This window comes from Ictalurus furcatus, chromosome 19, assembly GCF_023375685.1.
Source record: "Ictalurus furcatus strain D&B chromosome 19, Billie_1.0, whole genome shotgun sequence".
Lineage (NCBI taxonomy): Eukaryota > Metazoa > Chordata > Actinopteri > Siluriformes > Ictaluridae > Ictalurus > Ictalurus furcatus.
In genome coordinates, this window is record NC_071273.1 from 7,483,276 (window position 1) to 7,506,203 (window position 22,928).

General features: G+C 40.8%; 2 protein-coding genes across 3 annotated transcripts in view; one reads left to right on the forward strand and one right to left on the reverse strand.

The window, feature by feature from the left end:
- LOC128623421 (synapsin-3-like) overlaps positions 1–22,928 on the reverse strand; it is a 122,801-nt gene that overhangs the window by 38,581 nt on the left and 61,292 nt on the right. For both annotated transcript variants that reach the window (XM_053650473.1, XM_053650472.1), the window contains exons 5-6: positions 17,124–17,280; positions 14,636–14,725 (exon numbers count right to left, since the gene is read on the reverse strand). In XM_053650473.1, coding sequence (XP_053506448.1) covers positions 14,636–14,725; positions 17,124–17,280 — 247 coding nt within the window. The remainder of the gene's footprint in view (positions 1–14,635; positions 14,726–17,123; positions 17,281–22,928) is intronic.
- On the forward strand, positions 622–14,427 carry LOC128623422 (metalloproteinase inhibitor 3). Its single transcript, XM_053650477.1, has 5 exons — positions 622–880; positions 7,139–7,221; positions 8,993–9,104; positions 10,527–10,648; positions 11,642–14,427. The coding sequence occupies exons 1-5, from the start codon at positions 757–759 to the stop codon at positions 11,837–11,839; spliced, it is 639 nt and encodes a 212-aa protein (XP_053506452.1). The 5' UTR covers positions 622–756; the 3' UTR covers positions 11,840–14,427.

Consider the following 22,928-nt stretch of genomic DNA (forward strand, 5'->3'; position numbering starts at 1 on the left):
ATTACTTTTTTTTCCCCCACCACCCAGACCCTTTTCCACTCCACTGTATACAAAGTATACGGCTACAAATGTAACACAAATTGACCTCAAATGTCTAGTATTTGTTCAATTCAATTCTCCGGTATAGAATTTTTGTGTTGTAGATAAAAGTTACATTCAATTTAGTTACATTTTCCACACAGATGCTTGCTCATGCCACTGTTCACACAGTATACTGCTATAAAAGTAGCACACATTTCCCCTCAAACCCCTAACCCTGTTTGTAGTAGTTATGAAAGACAGTGTGTTCTAATATTCTGACAAAACTTCTGACCGCAGTAATATGTGGTTTGATGTGTAGCCTTCATGCCACAATTCCGTGAATTGGGTTCAGGCTCATGGTGGTGAAAAAAATATCTTCCAAACCCTGAGACACCTCAGACGAGAAGGAACGGGTTTGTTCTTTCTCTGAGGGTTTTAAAAAAATATATATTTATTTATTTTTTGAGGCAGTTGTGAAGTCAATTTTCAATACGTCATGCCAGTGCCATGTTTAATTGGAATGGCATCATCGACGCTGTGATTGGCTGTCAGCCGCGACGCCTGTGGGGGGCGTGACACAGCTGCGCCAACTATAACACGAGCGGCGCGCGCTCTCACACATACACTCACACTGAGCACTCACCTCAGCAGACGCACGCGCACACTTCTCCGGATCAGAAAGAGAGCGCGAGCGACAAGAAGCGATTCGAGGCGAATACAACAAAGAAGAGAAAAATGAAATCCGTCTGCCAGCTGCTCAGCCTGCTGTTCGTGTTCAGCAGCTTGCGCCTGGACGAGCTGGAGGCTTGCTCATGCGCGCTCACGCACCCGCAGGACGCCTTCTGCAACTCCGATATCGGTAAGAATACCACGCGCTTTCTATCGCACTCACACTGACCTTTAATGAGGAGTTCGGGTGCGTTTCTAAAGTTACAGAACCACGTGGAACTCAGTACTGGACTCCATATGTGACTGTGTTGTTTTTTGGTGCATGGTATAGAGAAGCACGCGCCGGGTAGTGCACCGTGATTTTATTGCGTGAGATGCATTCAGCAGGTTGTTAGGGGAAATAAAAATCGCTCCAAACGCGTCCCTGTGCACTACACTCTCTCACTACGCACTTAGGAAAAGTTGGAGTGCAGTTGCGCCTTGCAGCCGGTGGGAGGGAAGAGTTAACGGTCGCCATGGCAACACGGCCACGGCGCTGGCACAGAGTTGTCTTCTTGTTGGTTTTTTTTTTTCTTCTTTCTTTCTTCTCTCCCCCAGAACAAATGGGCGCCTTCTGAGTAATAAAGCGGGCTGATCATTTTACCATTTGATCATTTTTGTCCAGCCATACACGAGCTGTTTACACTGAAGGACAACTGGACTGTCCTGTGCACAGCATCATGAGCACAGCATCACTACCAGCTCCTTTATCAGCACATGCCAAAGACATCCATGTTAGCACGAATGTTAAAAGGTAACTCTGATATCACAGCATTGAACAAGCACGCTGTGAGTTTGTCATCTAATCTTGCATTCCGGTTAGATCAGAGCAGACAAAGCTTTTATATACTGTGTGTGTGTATGTGTGTGTGTATATATATATATATACACACATATACAGGCAAAACTGACTTTCTGACCAGCACTTTGAATGTTTTGTCCTCGGTATCAGATGCCAAGACAATCAGACGGAGGTGTGTGGAGTTGTATTGAGATCTATAATCTCAGAAAGTAATACGTGGCTGGTCAGGTTGAATAGAACATAATCCATATAGTTTACATTTTAAAAAAATGTCGTCTTTTTTTTTAATTGAAAAATAATTTCATCGTTTTGTTTATTACTGAATTGAATTTAAAACTAATTGTCAAGGACACGTTTGGATCACGGTGTAAACAATCCCACGAGGATGTTGGCACTTTCATGAAGAAATGGTATTAAATGAAAAATCCTGATAATCACATGTGGCCGTATTTCGAAATACATGATTGAGTCCTCCCTGCTGGGGAAAACAACAACAAAACAATAGAACACCACAACAGACATTCTAATGGTTTCCACTACAAATACCATTACAAACCATCAGCTAACCATTAAAACCATTGCTAACCATTATTGGGATCCAATGGGATCCTCTAGACATAACATGCCACCAATAGAAGGCAACACATTACCAGCAGAAACCCACAGGGACCATTACAATTCCCATTAAAACCAGTACAAATTCTCTGAGGGGTTCTATTGGGGTTTTTTTTTTTTTTTTTCTTCAGCAGGGATGTTGGATGTACAAAAACAAACTGTGTTAATGGAACTCAAGTCATTCACATGGAACCGATGTTTCAGTGTACCAGGTTGAATGAATGTTGAATCAACTCTTACAAAACATAACATCTTACTCTTTCTTGAGTTTACTGTTGGTTGCCATGGTTTCAGTGGTGATCTCTATACAAGCTAGCTACAGAACGTATATGAATCCATCCTTGCTGTTACAAATCAGATTTCTTTCTAATAAAAATACCGGAGTGACGTGCTTGTCTGTACACGGCATCCGTGCTGGTCACTATCTACTAGAATGATCCTAATACAACACTTTGCTTTCACAAAACTGGACATTGAAACGTATATTGAAACAGAATGGCAAAAACACTGACGTTCATGTATTATCTACCACTCGAAACCCGTAGTAACAGCATGAGTATGAGTCAGGTGCTGCAAATAGTAACGAAATGTGGAACCAAAAACAGAGAAAAATAACAGACATACTGCTCTCTGTCTTCTTATTCGTAGCTGGCGAATTTGCATAAAATTAAACGTAGCTCATATTTGTAAAGTCATTCGCCCTACCCACTTCCCAATGCCAAGAGTTTCTTCACTCCCAGTCAGTCATGACTTCCTGCCAATTTGTTGCATCACGATACTACGGGTATGAGAGCATGGATAGAGTTTTTTTTTTTTTATATATTAAAAAATCAACAGGGTTGCACCAGTTCCTGTGGCTTTCGGTTGTGTACAGCTAGACTCTTTTACATGTGTAAAACCAACCCATAGAACCCTATGACGGCGCGCTTCATTTCTGAAGAGGTTCTAAGCAAAAATCCTTTACGATGCTAGAACCGTTAGCCATCCAAAGAACCTACGATGACCCTTTTTACTAGAGGAGCCTTCATACTTCGAAGTAGAAATGCTTTTTAACAGTTAAGTAGAGACCGACACAAATGAAATCCCAAAGGAAGCAATTTCAGTTCTTCTGAGCAAATCATAAAGTCTAAAGTTGTGTCAGGAAGGTTGCCAGTACTGCGACAAAAATTGTCACTTGGAGCAAACAACCTGGAGGAAAGGACCAACGTCCAAATTCAAAAGCACACCGCTTTTGAAACTCTTTGCAGCCAGGGAGCTCTTTAACTGTGATTATAAATTCCACTGTCTCCCTTAGTACAGATTTATTTTATGAACATAATATGACTATTGAAAAACTGACTCATTATTTAAGGGTGCGCAATAATATTTTGGCGGTTTATTGGAGCCCTGGAGCTTTCTTCTGAACTTTCCACCAGCAGAACCCATCAGGTCCAAGTTATAATAATAATAATAATAAGACATTATTCATGGACTTTTTTTTTTTTCCTCTCTCTCTCTTTTTGGCTAGTTTTTTGAGTTATTGAGGTTTGGATGAAAACCCATTTGATTCAAATGATCAGTTAAATAGTTTAATAACTATAACAACGCCAATAAAAATATATTTGATTTTTTTTTTCTGTTAAAGAGAGAAAAGATTTGTCCACAAATGGTCACTGATGTATATTAATATTATTAAAACCATCTTCACATTAAGATGCACCAATGCATTTAAAAAAAAAAAAAAAAAAAAAAAGACTGAGAAAAGGCCCAGGTTCTGTGAGAGGTGAGGGGAGGATGTTTAACCCTCAGAGTCTGGGTGTGGATGTATGGATTCGTCCCATCTCGCTCCCCCAAGTGAACTTAGACCCAGTAAAACATCCGTTACGCTGAAATCCAGTTAAAAGGTCATGACCAATAAAACAGGAAGTATTTAATTTCTTCAACATACGACCGAGAACACTCTTCCTTCTGTGGTTAATCACTGATTCTCTATAAGGCTCCTTGTGAAACACCATGCGGATCCTGGCGCTCGCTTTTTTAGGTAACGTGAGCACTAAAGCAGAGTCTGATTGGGCCTAATTTCCTCTGACACGGCTCCACCCGTTCCATTCCATCTGCTTTAATTTGCCTAGCATACCTCTGGACGAACAGTTTGTCTGTGATGCTGCACGAACTGGTTAGCCAAGAAAATCCCTTTTTCAGGGGCCTCCGTAATACTAAAATGGTTCTGCATACTTATTGCATTTCTTTCTGCTTACCGCCGTACAGTTACCACACCGAGGATCGCCGAAACTAATGTGCTTTGAGATAAGAGGATCAATACAGTATATGTGCCAGTTGCGGAGCACAATCCTGTTAACCACTGTTAGGAAAACAATTTAGAAATTCATTCTGCCCCAGAGGAAATGTCAGTTTCTATTAGCGCTCTAATGATGTTATCCGATTGCAAAGTTAATTACATTCAAAAATACATTTATTTATTTTTTTTTTCCATTGGGTGAAGCAGAGCACACGTTCCCTTTACATGTATAAACATATTACTTGTCAAAAAATAGCCTCGCTCAAACATCTGTTGCGAGAACGAGTACCGCACCTTCACTGACTTTCATAGTGCATCTGCAGTGCTGGAAGAAAACAAAAAGGTTCAAGATCACACAGATATTCTCAAGCTTGAGTGTTTAACCTACAGTGAGACTGTTCGGTGCCTCAGATGGTAGAGATGGATCATTAATGTCATCCTGTGCATCCAGTCCTATCCAGAAACACTAGGGCATAAAACCACAGCAGAGAGAGAGAGAGAGAGGGAGAGATTTTGTGCGACTGAAATAGTCTATTCAATGTGAGGTTCTTCTTTTAAGACCTACCGTGCACCAGATTAGTGTTTTGCCCTACCCTTTGGTCTTTGAGATTTAATTCATGTTAGAAGAATCCCAGCCAAGGTGTTGGAGAGAGGCGCTTTGTGTGCAGTGATGTGGTTCAGACCGGACTGTACCAAATATGGAGCGTCTCTGGCAAGGACTATCATGCAGGTTTGGGTCAAAGCCAAGTGAACAGCGGAGCATTTAAAGCTTAGGGAAGCCACAACCTATTCAAATACAAGGGAACAAGTCAAGGTACATAATTCAGCCTGAAACTAAAACGGTTTCAAATCACCAATTTTCCCTCCTTGTATTGTTTTTTTTTTTTTTTTATAATTAAAAAAAATAAAAATTGACTAAATGATTTACAATGCAGCAAACGATCGATGTCGCGCTTCGGCTGAAAAGCGACTGAGCTGTTTATAATGACGGGGAACTAATTTGGGTAAGCAATCCTCTAAACCTCATTAATAGGAGTTGTCTAATCATACGTGGAACGTTCAGCCTCTTTGCACAACGGTACCTGTAAAATAGCTAGTAGAACAATCCTCGTGAGTTCTTGTACACACGTACTAAGCTTTGCCTTCACAGGAACTTGTCTGTACCATACAGGTGCGTTTCTCACTGCAAAATAACACCTACTGTTTCAGATGTTAGCCAGATATGTATATATTGGGTATATTACATTGGCATGCAAGTACATCAAGAAGTATATACCAGTATTGTTTGTTTGTGTGTGTGTGTGTGTGTATAGGTTGTAAAGGAACACGTGTAAACATAGAGAGAGAGAAAGATGTCTACAGAAATAGTAGTAAGAGATTCTTGGTACCCAGTAGATCAAATCCCAGAAGATTTGGCCGTTATATTGAGCAGGCTTCTATTGTCCTGTCTAATGAGCAGGTCTGCTGTTTTACTCGCAGGGACATCTAAACAGCATTTAATATAGCATGGCTGGAAGCAAAAACGGTTCTGAAGACTTAACCTGTTACGGGCTTACACAGTAAAACCAATACAAATCCCAAGAAACATGAGTTCTGTTAAAACTGAACAGAACTGTTGGCGTTACTATGGGGTAGCTCACTGGAGGCAAGAACACACTGTCCAGTGACGTGTCTCCACATGTAGCCAATGGAAGGCAAAGCTAGCATCATGCTGCTTTTATCCCATTAATGATTTGAGTGGCTTTGATACTTTTATTTCTTTCCCCTTGTCCAACCTACTTGGTGAGCTTAGATGGGCTGTGATGCCGGAGAAGATGCCAGAACCTTCTGTCCTTGCTGGGAAGGAGGAGTCAGACTGCTTTCCTTTTTTTGGATTAGCCTGTGGAATGCAAGCCGTAAGGAAATGTGGGAAGGAAATTCCTACTGGGGAAGAAAAGATAACAAACATCCCCTTCACTGCAAGCGTTCTGTCACCTCCTCCCTTTTCTCTTCCTCTCTGTCTGGTTGAGAGGAGCAGGTGAACTTCACACGCTGCCTGGTGTCTAAGAGCTGATATTCCTCTGAGACAGCAGATTCAGCCACTACAGGAAAAGCCTATTCATCTTCGCAAATGACCCATAACGTTAGCTGCCTCCTATGGGCGTTCGGAACAGTCTAGAAAGACGTAAACCAAGCCAGATGTTTTGTCTATGCTCCCTGTTTTCGCCGTTGTGTATATGGGTCCAGTCTGATAAGACAAAATAAATCAGATCACCGTACAAACGTGAGGCTGGTGAGACGGCTGCACTGGTTTGTTTAATCCTTTCGCGCCGGGCAGGATTAGAGAGCGAGATGGCGGAGTATTGACATGCCCTCATTCTTCGCTCTCCAAGGAGGCAGTTCTGTTTCAGAGCGACGGAGAGACACCTACTGAATATGTCCCAGTTTGACTATTCAAAATACGAATAAATTACACATGATCTCATAATAACTGCATAAAAACTGTACATACTGAGTGCTGAATGAACAGAGACAAACTTGGGCTCATGTCAAGTCTACTAAGAGTTAGTCCTGCCTGTATATTAGCTTTCATGAAGTTATGGAAGTTAATATACCTAAACCTGTTTATCACTGCTGTTCGGTGATCACTAACTGCTCCCTAGTTTCTGTGCCTGTGACTCAAGATGTCTGCAGGATAATAACCAGGACATGTGCGTATGTGATTCTGTTTGCAGTGATCCGAGCCAAAGTGGTGGGGAAGAAGTTGCTGAAGGATGGCCCGTTTGGCACCATGCGCTACACAGTCAAGCAGATGAAGGCAAGTTAGCCTACATGACAACGTGGCTTTATTAGACTTACACTTTAATGGTAATATACTAGTTAAGTAGTTTGTAGTAGTAGTATATACAGTATTTATAATATACACACACACACACACACACACAACAGTTATACCTCTGATGTCATGTTTCTACAGTCAGGCCCAAACATTTATCACTAGTAGGCGTTCTAGTTTACAGCTGTTTGCCAGGGCCGGTTAAACATCTGTGAGATTGATGTGCCATACGTTTATTTAGCAACACTCGACAAACTATTTTTCGCGACAACCAATTTCTGCACAAGTACCATGCATTGTATCTCGACGAGCAACGAATACATCTTAGGAACCCCCAAAAACTATTAACTAACGATTAACTACACTATTTAACTTTAGTTAGCTAGCTAGCTGCTGAGTAAATGCCTCAACATGCGGGAGCTAAATCACTTCAGTAGCTAGCTAGCTGTTTCATAGCATGTGTAAACAGCAGTGATTCATGTTCCGGTTTTCAGGAAATTTCTCACAAGTAACAAGCAGCGTTACAAAATCCGTATCGTTAGAATATTTCGTAATAGTTTTACCTGAGATTTTCCTGATTAACATCTAGCTACAGCATTCGAACCGACAAACGCGAACCAAAAATGATCTACCAGTAACTAAATACTGAAACGTCCCCATTTTGTCTATGAATTAAGTTCCTCATAAAGAGGTCTAATTTCTTGAAAACACATTTGAAATTAGCACCAAAATGGACAAACGTTGCCCCTAAACTGTACAGTATATGCTAATGATTTAAACCCCGCCCCGTTAACATGTGTATAATGCAAGAGATGTACTGTTATTTTCCGACTTTGTAATAATATATAATTCGAATATATCCTCCACCTCTATATAACACACATTTCTCTTTATGTAATATGGGAAATTTTAAGTACAGTATGTTACAAGTATGAAGAAATATGTCATTTGATGAAAACAGGGACAGGTTTTAGGACGGTTTCTAAACTGTTACTGAAAAAACACTTGGCTGGGACTTGTAAAAGCAATGAAGTTAGCTTAAGCGTCAGCACAGATGAGCTAAACGTGTCTTTATATGTCCGTTTGTCTCATTTAGACCGAATTATGACGGATGGGTAAGTTTACCAAAAATAAGATGCCTTGCTGAACAAATGTTCCTAGCTAATGGCTTTCTCATAAAGTGTTGAGGAAGGGGGCGGGGGGGGGGGGGGGAGGTTGGCCTGCTATTGCACTTCCTCTCAGTCTGACCTTGGTTTTCTGAGAATGGTGAATCTAAACAGGGATTTCCTGTTGCCTTGTGGACAAATAATTTACGTTTGTACAACAGAACCCTGTACAAACGATTGCTTTGTCTGGAGGCTTCTGGTTCACTTGACCTTAATGAAGTAAGGGGGAAGAGAAAAAAAAAAAACCAACCCTGCCAATTTCAGACAGACGCAGTTACAACCTGCAGTCCCTGCTTGCTTATATTATACATGCGTTATATATAATTGCAGACTATTATTTCAGTAATTATACTACGAGTGTAAGTACATGTAATTACCGAACTGCATTTTTTTTTTTTTTTTTTTTTTTTTTTTAATACCTGCTGTTGATCTAGCATTACCTCCTGCTGAAACGCACACATCTGGTTCGTGTTGCATCACTTCTTAAAGCGCAGAACCACTTCAGGTGCTTCAGGTGCGACTGGTTGCTTCGGGTCGATTTTCATGCAACTAAAACCTTGTTCGATGTTCTCTTTTGGCTGCTGTAGATGTACAAAGGATTCAACACAGTTCAGCATGTCCAGCACGTTTACACGGACGCTTCGGAGAGTCTGTGTGGAGTCAAGTTTGACATTAACAAATACCAGTACTTGATTACAGGTAAGTTCCCCGATATCTAAACCCCGCTACTCAGCAGTGGCATGATGCTAATTCAAATCATTCCAAGCAAACACCTGAATATTAGTAACTCTTTCGGAGCGCTGCGAAAGTGACGGTGATGGTGAGGCGAAAGAAAAAGTGACACCATTAGCCTCGGGACCAAGCGTCCATTTGCATGCTCTTCGCTTCCCCTGTCTAGTGCATGCCTCTCAGTACTAAAGCAAGGTTGCTAATGGCAGCCTTTTGTTTGCCTTAAAAGCACTATCCTTCTAAACCAACGAAACAAACGGCACACAGCAAACATCCTCTATTACAGACATGACCGTGCGTCAAAATTCCCCACTGTTGACATTCCCGAGTACGGTATCGAGCTAAAACTTGCTACGACAGTTTGCCCTTTCCGTGAAAAAGAACTCTCTGCATGCATTTAACAATTGGCAGGAAGTTGGCAGGAGGGGCAGACTGGACTTATTTTAGTGTTATAAGTAGCGCATGACCACATCTTTTTCAAGCGTCACAGGCAAGCAATGCTTCACTTGCTGAAAACAAACAACAGCAGAATAGTTTTTCCACTGTGTGAATGTACATTTGGCAACGAGGCACAGGAGTACTTCTTGCATAAGGAAAAGCCAAACACATAAGGTCTGGATTGTTGCTGATTGGCTAGAGAGAGTCACACACCCATCACATACTACACAGTTCACCTCTCGCTCCCTTTTACACACACAACAACAACAACAACAACAACAACAACAAATTTACACCATACATTTTCTTTGGGTCCATCATTGGGTGTCACTTTCCCAGGAGCCGGTCTCAGTTCACTTTGAGCTTTTTTTTTTGTTTGTTTTTTTTAAAACCCAGCCAGATAAAAAGTGTTCTTTGATCATTTGCTTGCGTTTGCTCGCCACATGACCAGCGTCGTCGGAGCACGCTGCACTCGAGACACCCCGATAAGATCTCGTTCCAGGCCAGCGTCTAAAATAATCTGACCGTAAGGATATAAGCTACCTCAAAGGGACGGGTGCATGGTCATGGTTTTAGTCCACTGCGCTGCAAAGCTCGGTCGGTGCACCTGTTGCAGAGTTCGGGATCCTGTCATAGGCGATAAGCCACAAACGGCGCAAAGCTAAAAATAACTGTTAAAGGACCTTCGGAGAATTCTGATCTAGAGGAGGACAGTTTAATCGAATGGCACAGTGCAAGATTGGTCATCGGACCCAAACGTACAGTATAATATGATGCGTGAGAGAATGCGTAAAATGTGCATACGCGATTCATACCCTTGTAAAGTTTCAGGGCTGCACAAATATACATGCGCAACTGGGTACCGGAATGGAAATGCAACCCCTTACTGTGAGTCAAATACAGTAGCATATCAATAATTGTTCATTTATTTATTTTTTTCCTTCTCCATCCAAGGTCGTGTGTATGACGGAAAGGTTTATACAGGACTCTGCAACTTTAACGAGAGGTGGGAACGTCTGTCCCTCGCTCAGAAAAAAGGAATGAACCATCGCTACCAGCTGGGCTGCAACTGCAGGGTGAGTGGACACACACACACACACACACACACGGATATATACAAACACGTTTTCTCCCGAATAACCAGAAAAATCTTCAGTCAGTTAAATTATAGTGTACACCGCAGAACTTAATTCTGTGTACCCACCCAGTGGAAAAGAGTGGCTTGGGCAAAGAGCCTGCAAAAACAATTAAGCAATTTGATTTAATTAGTGGTTCCATGCCAATAGTACACATACCAGCTAAAGGGCTGGCTATGGTGCTGGTAGTAGGAGTAACACAAAAACACACACATACAAACACATTTTTAATTAAGTTTGGGAAACCAAGATTTGAGTGTACGTGGGAAATTTAGCCATCATAGCGTGTACGAAGGAAATGTTCTGAACAAGCACTTAACTGGACCATGATTACTATCCCTGATAGCTACTGAAATATCTCACTGGAACATTGCTACATTATAGAGCTGTATCTATACAAAGTCTCATATTTACTAATCAGCTGCACACACACATCTTTGACTTTTTCGACTCGTGACGGGTCACATTTTGATGCCCGTCTACAACCGTTCGTGGTCTTGAATCTCCCCGGACGCCTACTGCGCGTACTTATGCTTAAAAATCCAAACTTGGGAGGGCCTGACTACTATATTACATCCTAAATATCAAGTACTAATTTGTGTTTTGGATTAATTATGCAGTTGGGGAGGGGGGGAGGAGAGATACCATATTACAGGGATTAATTACCTTATATTAGCTTTATAAACCATTAAATCTGCCGTGATTTCATGTATCTCTTAATGTAGACTCATTGCAATGCTAAGGAACAGTATAACACATTCAAGCACACACACACACACACACACACACTTCGGCACCTCGGGTTTATAAAACGATGATTATAAAAAAACAAAACAACAACAAGTGTAATTTAGTTTATCGATGTACTTTTTTCCCCAATTTTCTTTTCCACATCTAATCCAAGTGTACACTCATCCTCCTTTCTGTTTATAGATTAAGCCCTGCCACTATTTGCCCTGCTTCGTGACCTCAAAGAACGAGTGCCTGTGGACGGACATGTTGTCACACTTCGGCTATCCTGGCTACCAGTCACGGCACTACGCCTGCATCCAGCAGAAAGAGGGCTACTGCAGCTGGTACCGGGGCATGACCTCTCGCGACAAAACCAACATGAACACCACGGATCCCTGAAATAACCGAAGTCAATTTTTTGTTTTTTTTTTTTAAATCTATTTTTCCCCCTACTACCCATCAAACCAATCATTTTTTTTTTTTTTTATATGTTTTTTTTTTTTTTTTTTTTTTTTCACTCAAAAGTTTCCTTTCCTTGTTTCCAGAATATACAGGGAATAAGGAAATGATTCAGATCGTGCCGAATGACAATTTTATTGATGCCTGTGGTAGCACTTTAGAGGTAAACGATACCTGTGTTTTAATGCATACTATATTTACGCTGTGGCCCAGTCGACGTGCGCTCTGCTGTCCACAGAGACGCACGCTGAGCAGTCCATGCAATCAAAGGAGCCGTCAGTGGGAGAGACAAGAAATGAATCCGGGTATAAAGAAAAAAAAAACTGGTTTCAGAATGAGTAATTAGAATTTGTGCCATAAGTACAGCCAAAAGTGTGACGTACGACGTGTATAGAGAGAAACGCCCATAAAAATCATCTCAAGTCATGATAGTGTATTTCTCAAAAATTATTATTATTATTATTCATAGCAATCCACTCTTATTACTATGACACCGTATTCCCGCTCTAGACGTCTCTCGTGTTTTAAATTCAGAACAACGTGCGTGATATTCAGATGAAAACAGCTAACCGAATTGTAGAATGTTTTTTTTTTTTTTTTTTTTTTTTGTCTTTGGCGGTTTCTTGCCTCGCCCTTTTGGTTCTTTTGAGAATGCACTAAACAAGCTTTCTAAACTGCTGCCTTGTTACCGATTCAAACATTTGGAAACTTCCATCACGCCGCATATAAAGCAATAAGTGTTACTGTGAAAAGGTCGGGTGCCAGACGGACACAGCATCACTTAACACAGCACGTGTAGAGATGATACGCCACGATATACAGTATCACGCTCACCGTTCAATCCAGTCACAGGACAGTGTCTGACGTAATAATTTATGAAAGCAATACTGGTCCTCCTTAAGAAGCAGTTAAGTGTTATTTTATATTATTTAGAATGATATGAATAACTGTATAGATCCACCATGTATGCTGTATAATATCTATTTATAAGTAAGTGATCCTTTTTTTTTTTTTTTTGCCTGCCTCCTACTTTGTGCTGTAGTTGTTCAACGTTCCTAATATAATCTTCTGCATTCAAAGTTGATTGGTTTGAATAGTCATGAATAATAACAGAGTTATAATGTATATTTTTTACAACTCAAAAAAAAACAAAAAAACAACAAAAAAAAAACAAACGCATAGCAGACGTTGTGGGGAACAGTTATTTTCTTGAACAGAGCATTTAGTTTATTTTTTAATGTGTTTCTCGCGCTCTTTATGGTATAAGCTACGAAACGATGACCTGACTAAAACCTCTGTTGCGTTTTTGCGAATGCTAATACGTTTAGCGCTCCAGATTAACGTTATCTAACGGTCTACACAGAATCAGCTCTCCGCCTGCACTGATTTGTATTCATGATTGAACTTAATCTGGACTGAGAAACTGCCCCATAGTGTGTTACAAGAAAAGGCTACAAAATCCTGTGCAAATCCCAGAACCAAAAGTCAAGCGTGTGCCAGGCGTTTTCTGGAGGGGAAAAAAATAAATAAAAAAAGTACTGCATTTGTACAATGGTGGTGATGTTTATTAGTGTTAATTTGATGGTACTTCTCTGCTGAAGATTGAGCTGGCTGGTACTAACAAATTTTTTTTTTTTTTTTTTTTTTTTAAAAAAGTGTCACCGCACAAACAGAGGTTTTAGTTTTGGTATTAGTTATGGATAAAATATTTCTATAAAGATATTGACCTATTTGAAATGGACAGATACAAATATTGTTTTTTTTTTTGTTTGTTTGTTTGTTACTAAGTTCTTGTTTTGTCTTTTTTCATATTCACAGTATTGACAATATCTTCAGCTCATTCCTCTCTTCGAGACTAAGACGCCTCCGGTAGATGAAATGGCGGAAACAATTCAGTCGTTAATTGGCATTTCCGATGAACGTTTACCGTAAATCATGTTTGATTGAGACCTGTACAGGAGTACAGCCTCCATCACAAACCAGTTGAAACAGATGAATAGTTTTCAAGATTTCTTTAACTAACTGTACTGTTAACAAACATACTTATGACGCTAAATACACCGTATTTATTCAAATAATTCGCCATGTCGGGAAAAACCGAGGCGTCTTAGTCTCCATCACTTTATGCTTGTGTAAAATACTGTCTGTTTTACACACCTTGCAGTCAATCATGCCTTGAATATAATTAATAGAACGTTCAAGATGTTTTTTTTTTTTATGTACTGTGTGTGTGTGTGTGTGTGTGTGTGTGTGTGTGTGTGTGTGTGCGCGCGTGTGTGTGTGTACACTGATTTGTAAGGGGAACTGTCTTTCTTGTAGGAGCTTACAGAAATGTTATGATTTTTAATTTCTCTTTTATATTTTTATAATAAAGATTTAATGAAAATTGCATTTGTGAACATGTCCTATTTAACAAAATGTATGTTTATACTTTAAATAAAAACGAATGCCTGCCTGAATTTGGGCAGAGTGTGTGTATATTATATCAGATTCTACGTCTAAATAAACAAATCAAGTTCGTTCTTGTATGGTCTGACTTGCGTATGAATCAATGCTAAGAACTCACAGCTGACACACACAGTAAAACCATCATCTTTCCCTATGCTTTTAGCTCCATCGATTTATCACTCCGGATTTTGATCATAAAAATCATGAATATCCGTCTGTGGTCTATCAGGAACCTTGACTGGATTGGGATTCGGCTGAGCAGCATAATAAATAGATGTGGACACTCACCATCTGTGTGTGGTTGGGGAAGAAAGTCTGCTCGTTCAGTGGGAATTTCTCTGGACCCAAGTCATGGTAGAGTTTGATCATATGAGCAAACTGCATGCAAAAACACACAAGCAAAAAAAAAAAAACACAAAAAAACGTTTGAAAATCTGAGTTATTAATACAAAAAAAACCTAAATTATGGTGCATTTGTATACGAAGCCCTCACAAACCTTCAAATAATCTCCAGAATTGCTGGAACGTTCCACACAAACATTAACATACTGTAGGAAGAAAGGTATTCAGGGTCTTACGTGCGACATAAGTTCAAAACTGAGCTCGATATTTACGTAGGGAAGGTTACGCACGGTCAGAGGTGGTTTAAGCACCTGCTCAACATTCAGGTTATTCAAATGATCTGCGTACAACCTCTAAGTACAATCGTCGGAGATGGGAGTTTTCAATAGCATCTAGACGATCACCATTTAACACAACCTTTAAGTATGAAAAATCAGGGAGAGAAAAATAATATATATTTTTAAAAAAAATAGAAATGAAGACTGATACAATGTCTTAATTTAACAATAAGGCTTTCACCCTCATTTTTATTATGCTTTATTCAGTGTTTTTAATCCGATTTGCTCTGCTGTAAAGAAATCGCACCCATAGTTTAAATGATAAGTGTACAGAGCACTCATCTGCTGTCTTTAAGTAAATGTAGTTCATAATATTATTCCTATAAAGTCTGTCTGTCACTTTTGCTAGACCAAACCAAAAAAGTATCAGGATAGATCAATCTCTATAGCTGTACAGTGCATCCGGAAAGTATTCACAGCGCTTCACTTTCCCCACATTTTGTTGTGTTACAGCCTTATTCCAAAATTCATTATTTTCCTCAAAATTCTACAAACAATACCCCATAATGACAAGTTGTAATATGAACCTTGGCCCCAGTCTGAGGTCCAGAGCGCTCTGGAGCAGGTTTTCATCAAGGATGTCTCTGTACATTGCTGCATTCTGTATTCTTTCCCTCGATCCTGACTAGTCTCCCAGTTCCTGCTACTGAAAAACATCCCCACAGCATGATGCTGCCACCACCATGCTTCACTGCAGGGATGGTATTGGCCAGGTGATGAGTGGTGCCTGGTTTCCTCCAGACATGACGTTTACCACTCAGGCCAAAGAGTTCAATCTTTGTTTAATCTTTGGTCTGAGAGTCCTTCAGGTGCCTTTAGCCAAACTCCAGGCGGGCTGTCATGTGCCTTTTACTGAGGAGTGGCTTCCATCTGGCCACTCTACCATTCAGGCCTGATTGATGGAGTTCTGCAGAGATGGTTGTTCTTCTGGAAGGTTCTCCTCTCTCCACAGAGACATGCTGGAGCTCTGTCAGAGTAAACATTGGGTTTTGTCTCCTCCCTGACTCAGTTTGGCCGGGCGGCCAGCTCTAGGAAGAGTCCTGCTGGTTCCAAACTTCTTCCATTTACGGATGACGGAGCCCACTGTGCTCATTGGGACCTTCAATACTGTAGAAATGTTTCTGTACCCTTCCCCAGATCTGTGCCTCGATACAATCCTGTCTCGGAGGTCTACAGACAATTCCTTGGACTTCATGGCTTGGTTTGTGCTCTGACGTGCATTGTTAACTGTGGGACCTTATATAGACAGGTGTGTGCCTTTCCAAGTCATGTCCAATCAACTGAATTGACCACATGTGGACTCCAGTCAAGTTGTAGAAACATCTCAAGGATGATCAGTGGAAACAGGATGCACCTGAGCTCAATTTTGAGTGTCATGGCAAAGGCTGTGAATACTTATGTACATGTGCTTTTTTTGTTTTTCATTTTTAATAAATTTACAAAGATTTCAAACAAACTTCTTTCACGTTGTCATTATGGGGTATTGTTTGTAGAATTTTGAGGAAAATAATGAATTTAATCCATTTTGGAATAAGGCTGTAACATAACAAAATGTGGGGAAAGTGAAGCGCTGTGAATACTTTCCAGATGCACTGTATATCGTTGTCTAAAGATCAATATCTGCTTGCTCCCTGCTCCAAAAAAAAAACCCAATAGTAACCATTACAGAAATTCTAATGGTTTCCACTACAAATACCATTACAAATCATCAGCTATCCATTAAAACCATGCCCATTATTGGTCCTTAATATTATCCACTAGACATAACATGCCACCAATAGAAGGCAACAAATTACCAGTAGAGAAGCTCAGAGACCATTACAGTTTCCATTAAAACCAATACAATTCCCATTAAAACCATTACAAATTCTATGAGGGTTTCTATTGGTTTTTTTTCCAACAGGGCTGCTATTTTCAGCTCATTAATCTTCTTGGATATGTGTTGTTATTAATGTTTGTTAGACTGTTAGCCCAGCTGCCATAACATAGGTATAGGACTGATAGCACTGAATTGAGCAGGCTTCTTAAAACTATCAATTTAAGATTTTACCATCGAACTGCTTAATAACACTTAGAGCACAAAAGGAGTCACTTACAACCCAGGGCTTGCTACAGAAGTTGTAGATGGCATGCAGGGAGTTGATGCTTGGCACACTGCCATACTGCAGACCAATCACAAGGCTTCTGAAGTCTTCTCCCGGGGTCATGCTGTAGGCATGCTGGCGAATCAGGATGAAATCTGGCTTGAAGGACCTATAAAATAAACAAGGACACAGTGTCATCAAGCACCATTATTACGCACGAACCCCTGGTGTGTGTGTGTTTTTTTTTTTTTACCCTATCAGTATGCAAATTTGGGCTGAAGTCTGAGGGTGGTGGTGTCACAAGAAAACATGAGAAGTGCATAGAAGTACAACTTGTTCCAAGTTACAAGTCTAATATTCCTCGTCACAAATTTGTATTCTGTATCTGTCAGATGGCAAAACTCTTAGATGTGCCTTGAGCCCTGAACGTGAAGGTGTAAGTAACATCTCTGTAGGACAAACAAGACGGAAGCTATTGAAGAAAAACTATTTCAGACATTGACCTTGCTGTGACCTTGAACCTGTTTGGATCGATTCCAACATCTAATCAGTTTATCTGCTAATTGGTAGCTACAATGTTATTCCATATAAATCCTCCAAACATTCAACCACTCATTCCTGAGATACTGAGATACCACACTACTGAGAATCTCGGACAGACACACAGACGGACATCCTGAAAACACAATGCCTTCCTCACATAGTGCCACAGGTCATTTTTACCCTCATGTGGACATCATGGGACGATAACAAAGTATATAGCTGGTGACATCTACTTAATGATCAGTTTCTTGACATTTTGACATCCTGCCATTGTTTTCCACTGGCTCCAAAGCTGGCCAAAAGTTAATTTTGATAAACACAGCACAAAATGAAATGAATTGCTTCTCGGTGCTCCTGCATACCTTCCCATCCTAAAACTTCTAAAATCAAGGTGAAACACCAGTGCTACCAATCTAGTAAATAAGCACCCATGCCCACCATGTTAACTCACACACACTGTAATGGCAGACATTTTATTCAATGTTATCTTATTCTTGTATAGTTTGTGCTTCTGTCAACATCTGTCAACATCTGTTGCTTTTAAACATGCTGTAAATCTGATGGCCATCTCGTGGTTCCAGGGTTGACGTGGAGTTTTGCATGCTCTTCCTGTGTTTCCATGGGTTTCCTGCAGGTTCCCGTCTGAATCTGTTCTCAAGAACATACTGGCAGGTGAACTGGCCACTCTAAATCACCCCTTGGTGTGAAGGTGCAAATAGGTGTTTTTATGACGCCCTGGAATGGAAAGGCGCTCCCATCCCAGGGTGTATTCCCGCCTCGTGCCAATTGTTTCCGGGATCCGTGATGAAGGTTGCTCCAGAGTGACTGCATGTTCGGAACTGATCAGCACAGATGATATCCGTCATGGCACTATCACACATCATTTTGGCTGATGGCTGATTATGGGGTGGGGGAGGTGGTTGGGGCAGTTTAAAGTGGCTACAGTGGTTAGCATGCTTGCTTTGAACCTGCGGGGTTGGGGGATTGATTCCCGCCCTTGCCCTGTGTGCGTGTAGCTTGCGTGTTCCCAGTGCTTCTGGAGTTTCCGCTGGGTACCCCTAGTCCCAAGACGTGCTGTAGTCTGACTGGCATCCCTGAATTGTCTGTAGTGTGTGAATGGGTGTGAGAGTGTGTGCGATTGTGCCCTGCAATGGGTTGGAACCCCGTCCACGATGTCCCCCGCCTTGTGCCCCAAATCCCCCGGGATAGGCTCCAGGCTCCCCGCAGCCCTGTATAGGATAAGCGGTAGAGAAAATGGATGGATGGGTTTACAGGAACTCCACTATTCAATCAGTAGTTGAGGAAGGAGTAACTCCAAAGAATAGAAAGCTGATTTTCTGTGTTTTAGATCCAATTTCTATGACATATCGATCTAATCATCACAAACTAATATGCCTCATTACAAAATGTTGTTGGATGACGCAAACTGGATGTATTGCATACAGGGTTTGATTAAGATCAACCCAATCCTACAGTGCAAAGAGAATGCTGTGGGCCAACATGAAAGCTGTTTCACCCAAACACACCTGAACTGAATATCTAGTGTCCAGAATAAAGAACTTTTTAGACTGCTGTGTTGAGAATCAACATTAGTTGTTTAACCCTTAAACTCCCAGGAGATGATTCACATTTACATGCAGACGCCCTTATCCAAAGCAACTTACATTTATCTCATTTATACAGCTGAGCAGTTGAGGGTTAAGGGCCTTGCTCAAGGGCCCAGTAGTGGCAGCGCTGGGATTTGAACTCACGACCTTCTGATCAGTAGTCCAACATCTTAACCACTAATCTTCCACCTTTCCTATTAGTTACCTTGATCAGATTACTAAGTGAATAATAAACTGAAAGTAAAGTCACAAAAACCTTGTCAGTAAGACTCAAATCATTACTAACGTAGTAACCACCTTTAAAACATTGTCCATTCCCCCCCATTGTAGCCCTTTCTCTTATTCCTGAGAGAGAACTGTTTAACAATAACGCTTTGTTTCCTAAATATTTAAACATCTTTATGTATAGAATATTTACTCTTTTGTACACTGAAAGAGAAATCCCAAAGCGTCACTGCTTCTGTCCAGAATGTACTCCAGGATGTGACATACAGGGACAAACTAAAAGGAGAGCATTGTGACTGTATGTTCTACTGGCATTCGACAGGAATTTGTACTCTCAATCCACAAAGCTGGCACAGTAAAAGATTGAAAAAAAACAAAGAAAGAAAAGATTATCACAAACAGTGGAGTAAAAATAAAGTTAAAGGGGAGAACATGTGAAGCTTGGATGTTGTAATGGGCTGAGCCAGTGGTAAACACACAGCCTATTTTGGGAAGGCTTCAGTGGGGATGAACTCAGTGCTACATATCCAGCTCACCAACTGGGTGAAAGAGTCCCAGAAGTATGCAGAGCTTTATTACCAAGTGCAAATTGCCAGGATCTGCATTATCCCCAACACACACATACATAACACGCACATATTTGCCTGTCTCAGTATCCTTGTCATGACCTTCCATTGACAGAACTATTAAATGCAGCTCATTAATGCTATGTTGCACCTAAAATCTAACCCTAACCTTAACCTCGGTAACCAAAATGAAACATTTCAGCTCTATTAGGTTTTCAAATAAAAGCTGCAGTTTTTGTTATTGGTCATGGGGACCAACCAAATATCCCCTCGAGGGCAAAACCGCCAGATATTCCTATCCTTGTGTAGACATTTATATCTTGGCCCCCACCAAGATATAAAACATGCCCAAACACACACCCACACATCTGCAGACCTCTGTACTGAAACAATATTACATTGTCTTCTTTAAATTCTTCACACTTTTTCAATGCCAAACTTAAATTGCAGCCATTTTTACCTCAACCCTTGACACATGTGGCAGGAAAAAAAAAAGCTGCAGGTGGAGAAGAAATCAAATGCAAAACACAGACATTCCAGGATATTCTGGCACCGGGCTAGTTTTGGTATGTGGTACACACATGGAGTCATAAAGCAATACAAGTATACATGCTTGAGTCAGTTCAACTTGCTGGAGTTAATTTTGTTGATAAAAAGCCAGCAAATATAAAAGATGTTATGGTTTCCATGGTTGAATTCGACAGGGTTATACTGCACTAAATAGTCTACATTCTAAAGCCACATTAGGTCCTGCCCTATTTAGGTAGTATACACAGTGTATAGGAAGCCATTTGGAATTTGGCCATACTTGAAAATGCTGTATTTAGTCCATGACAGGGGTTCTCAAAGTTTTACATTTACATTTATTCATTTGGCAGACGTTTTGATCCAAAGCGACTTACAAATGAGGAAATACGAGCAAAATTTTTTGCAACCCTTTTTTCTATAATAATGAAGTCATAGAGCTTTTCAATTCCTGAACTTTCCACCAGCAGAACACATTAGGTCCAAGTTGATTTGTATTATTTGTAGCTTGTATTATTTGTTGATTTGGATTAAAGCCCTTCAAATCAAGGGAAAGATTTCCGGCTAAGGACTGTAAGAACAAATATAAGAAATTTGGGTTGTAATTTCTCATAAAAAACAACAACAACAACAACAACAACAACAAATGAAATATATATATTTTTTTAAATCGCAGAGCCATTGGCTATAATTCAGACCAATGGTCTAAGAAATTTAAATAAATATAAGAAATTGAGTCACCTGCTAACAAAACCAGCGACAGCGGAAAGGTTAACAGGTTTGTTTTCTGTAATATAATGCAAAGTGTGGTGCAAAAGGACCATTACAAACCAGAAGTGTTAAAAGTCTGCAAAAATAAGCAGGTCTGGTTCTGTAATCAGCATGTACCAAGTGGGATAAAGACAGGGGCTGCTGCCATGCAAAACCAACAAGAATGTTAATACGAAATGCCTAGAAATTCAGACCTAACACAAACCTCAAAGCAACACTCATTTAGCTTTCAGTGTGAACAATGAAGACTCTTTGGTGAGTCTTTCAGTGGCATCCACAGTCACGATAACGGATAAAACGTTAGCCGGCGATGCTCTGTGTTTCTCATTAAGGTGATCATTACAAAGATTTACTGTCTTCAAATTGTCACAAGGCACGACTGGACAGAAGATGCACTCAGTTGAGCTTCCCTTTCACTCTTGCTGATTAAGCTTAACTGCTGTAATGATAAAAACAGTGCCAGAGACTGTGAATTGGTTGTGGTTGATTCTGTGAGCACTGGAAAGATGGAGGGCAGAAATGAAACTGGATTTAAATGGGGTTAACTGAGTGGTTTAGCTGTGGCATTCCCAGCACACTGGCACATGACCCTGCAAGCTGAGCTATGAGCTGACTGACTGGTGTGGAAAACAGAGCTGAAGGCATTCCAAGGACTAAATACGCTCTTATTTCATTCTCCTTTTCCATAGCAGCCCTCAACAAATCAGCTGAAACCTGGAAAACACAACTCCTTCAACTCATATAAAAAACACAAAATCGTTGGATTTACCAGCATAACACTACAGATATAGAAAATTGTAATTGTCATATCTCATTCATTACTTTAAGAAAATGAGAGAGAGCGCGCTTTGTTTGGCTAGTTTAGGTTTAGTGTCAAAAACCAATAGGTTACTGTCCGCAACCCCAGTTCTCTGGAATGTAGAGTGGAGAGATCCATCTATGGGAAGGGCATATGTACCTGACCTCTGTAAAAGCATCCAATTGCAGAAAGTCTGCCTGTGACAGACAGGAGCACGTGTCCAATGCCAGGTAAGGGCACACCCCTTACCTGAATGCATAAATGACCTGCACACACGCCTGTTCCTCAGTGAGCAAATTCGCTTCTCGTGCATCAAGCGGGACAAGCTTGGTGGATCTCTCCACTCTAACACCGGGGTTACGGTAACCTATTGTTCTCTTTCATCAGCTCATGTTCAAGATCCACCTATGGGAGAAATGGACAACTCCCCGATTGCACACTCACGGTGAGGCCCTGTAAGCCAGGGGATAGTCACCTAGATAGTTGGTGCTTGATGCATCCCATAATGACGTGCCTGGTAACACCATGCATGAAGGTTATAGTGAGATGCAGGTAGAACATGAAGGACATGCTGGTGACATGAATAAGCGAAGCCTGACAGCCCAAGTTTCAACATGGAGAAGAGGGCTTAAGGGAGGAAGGCTACAAGGAGCCCACTCTTATGACAGAGTGAGCTACCGGGGTCCTAGTGACATCGAGCTGGTCACTCCTCCTGAAAAGCCTAGTCCTATCCAGCTAGCCCAGAGCAGAAGGGAGGAGGATGAAAAGCAGAAAGCTCAAT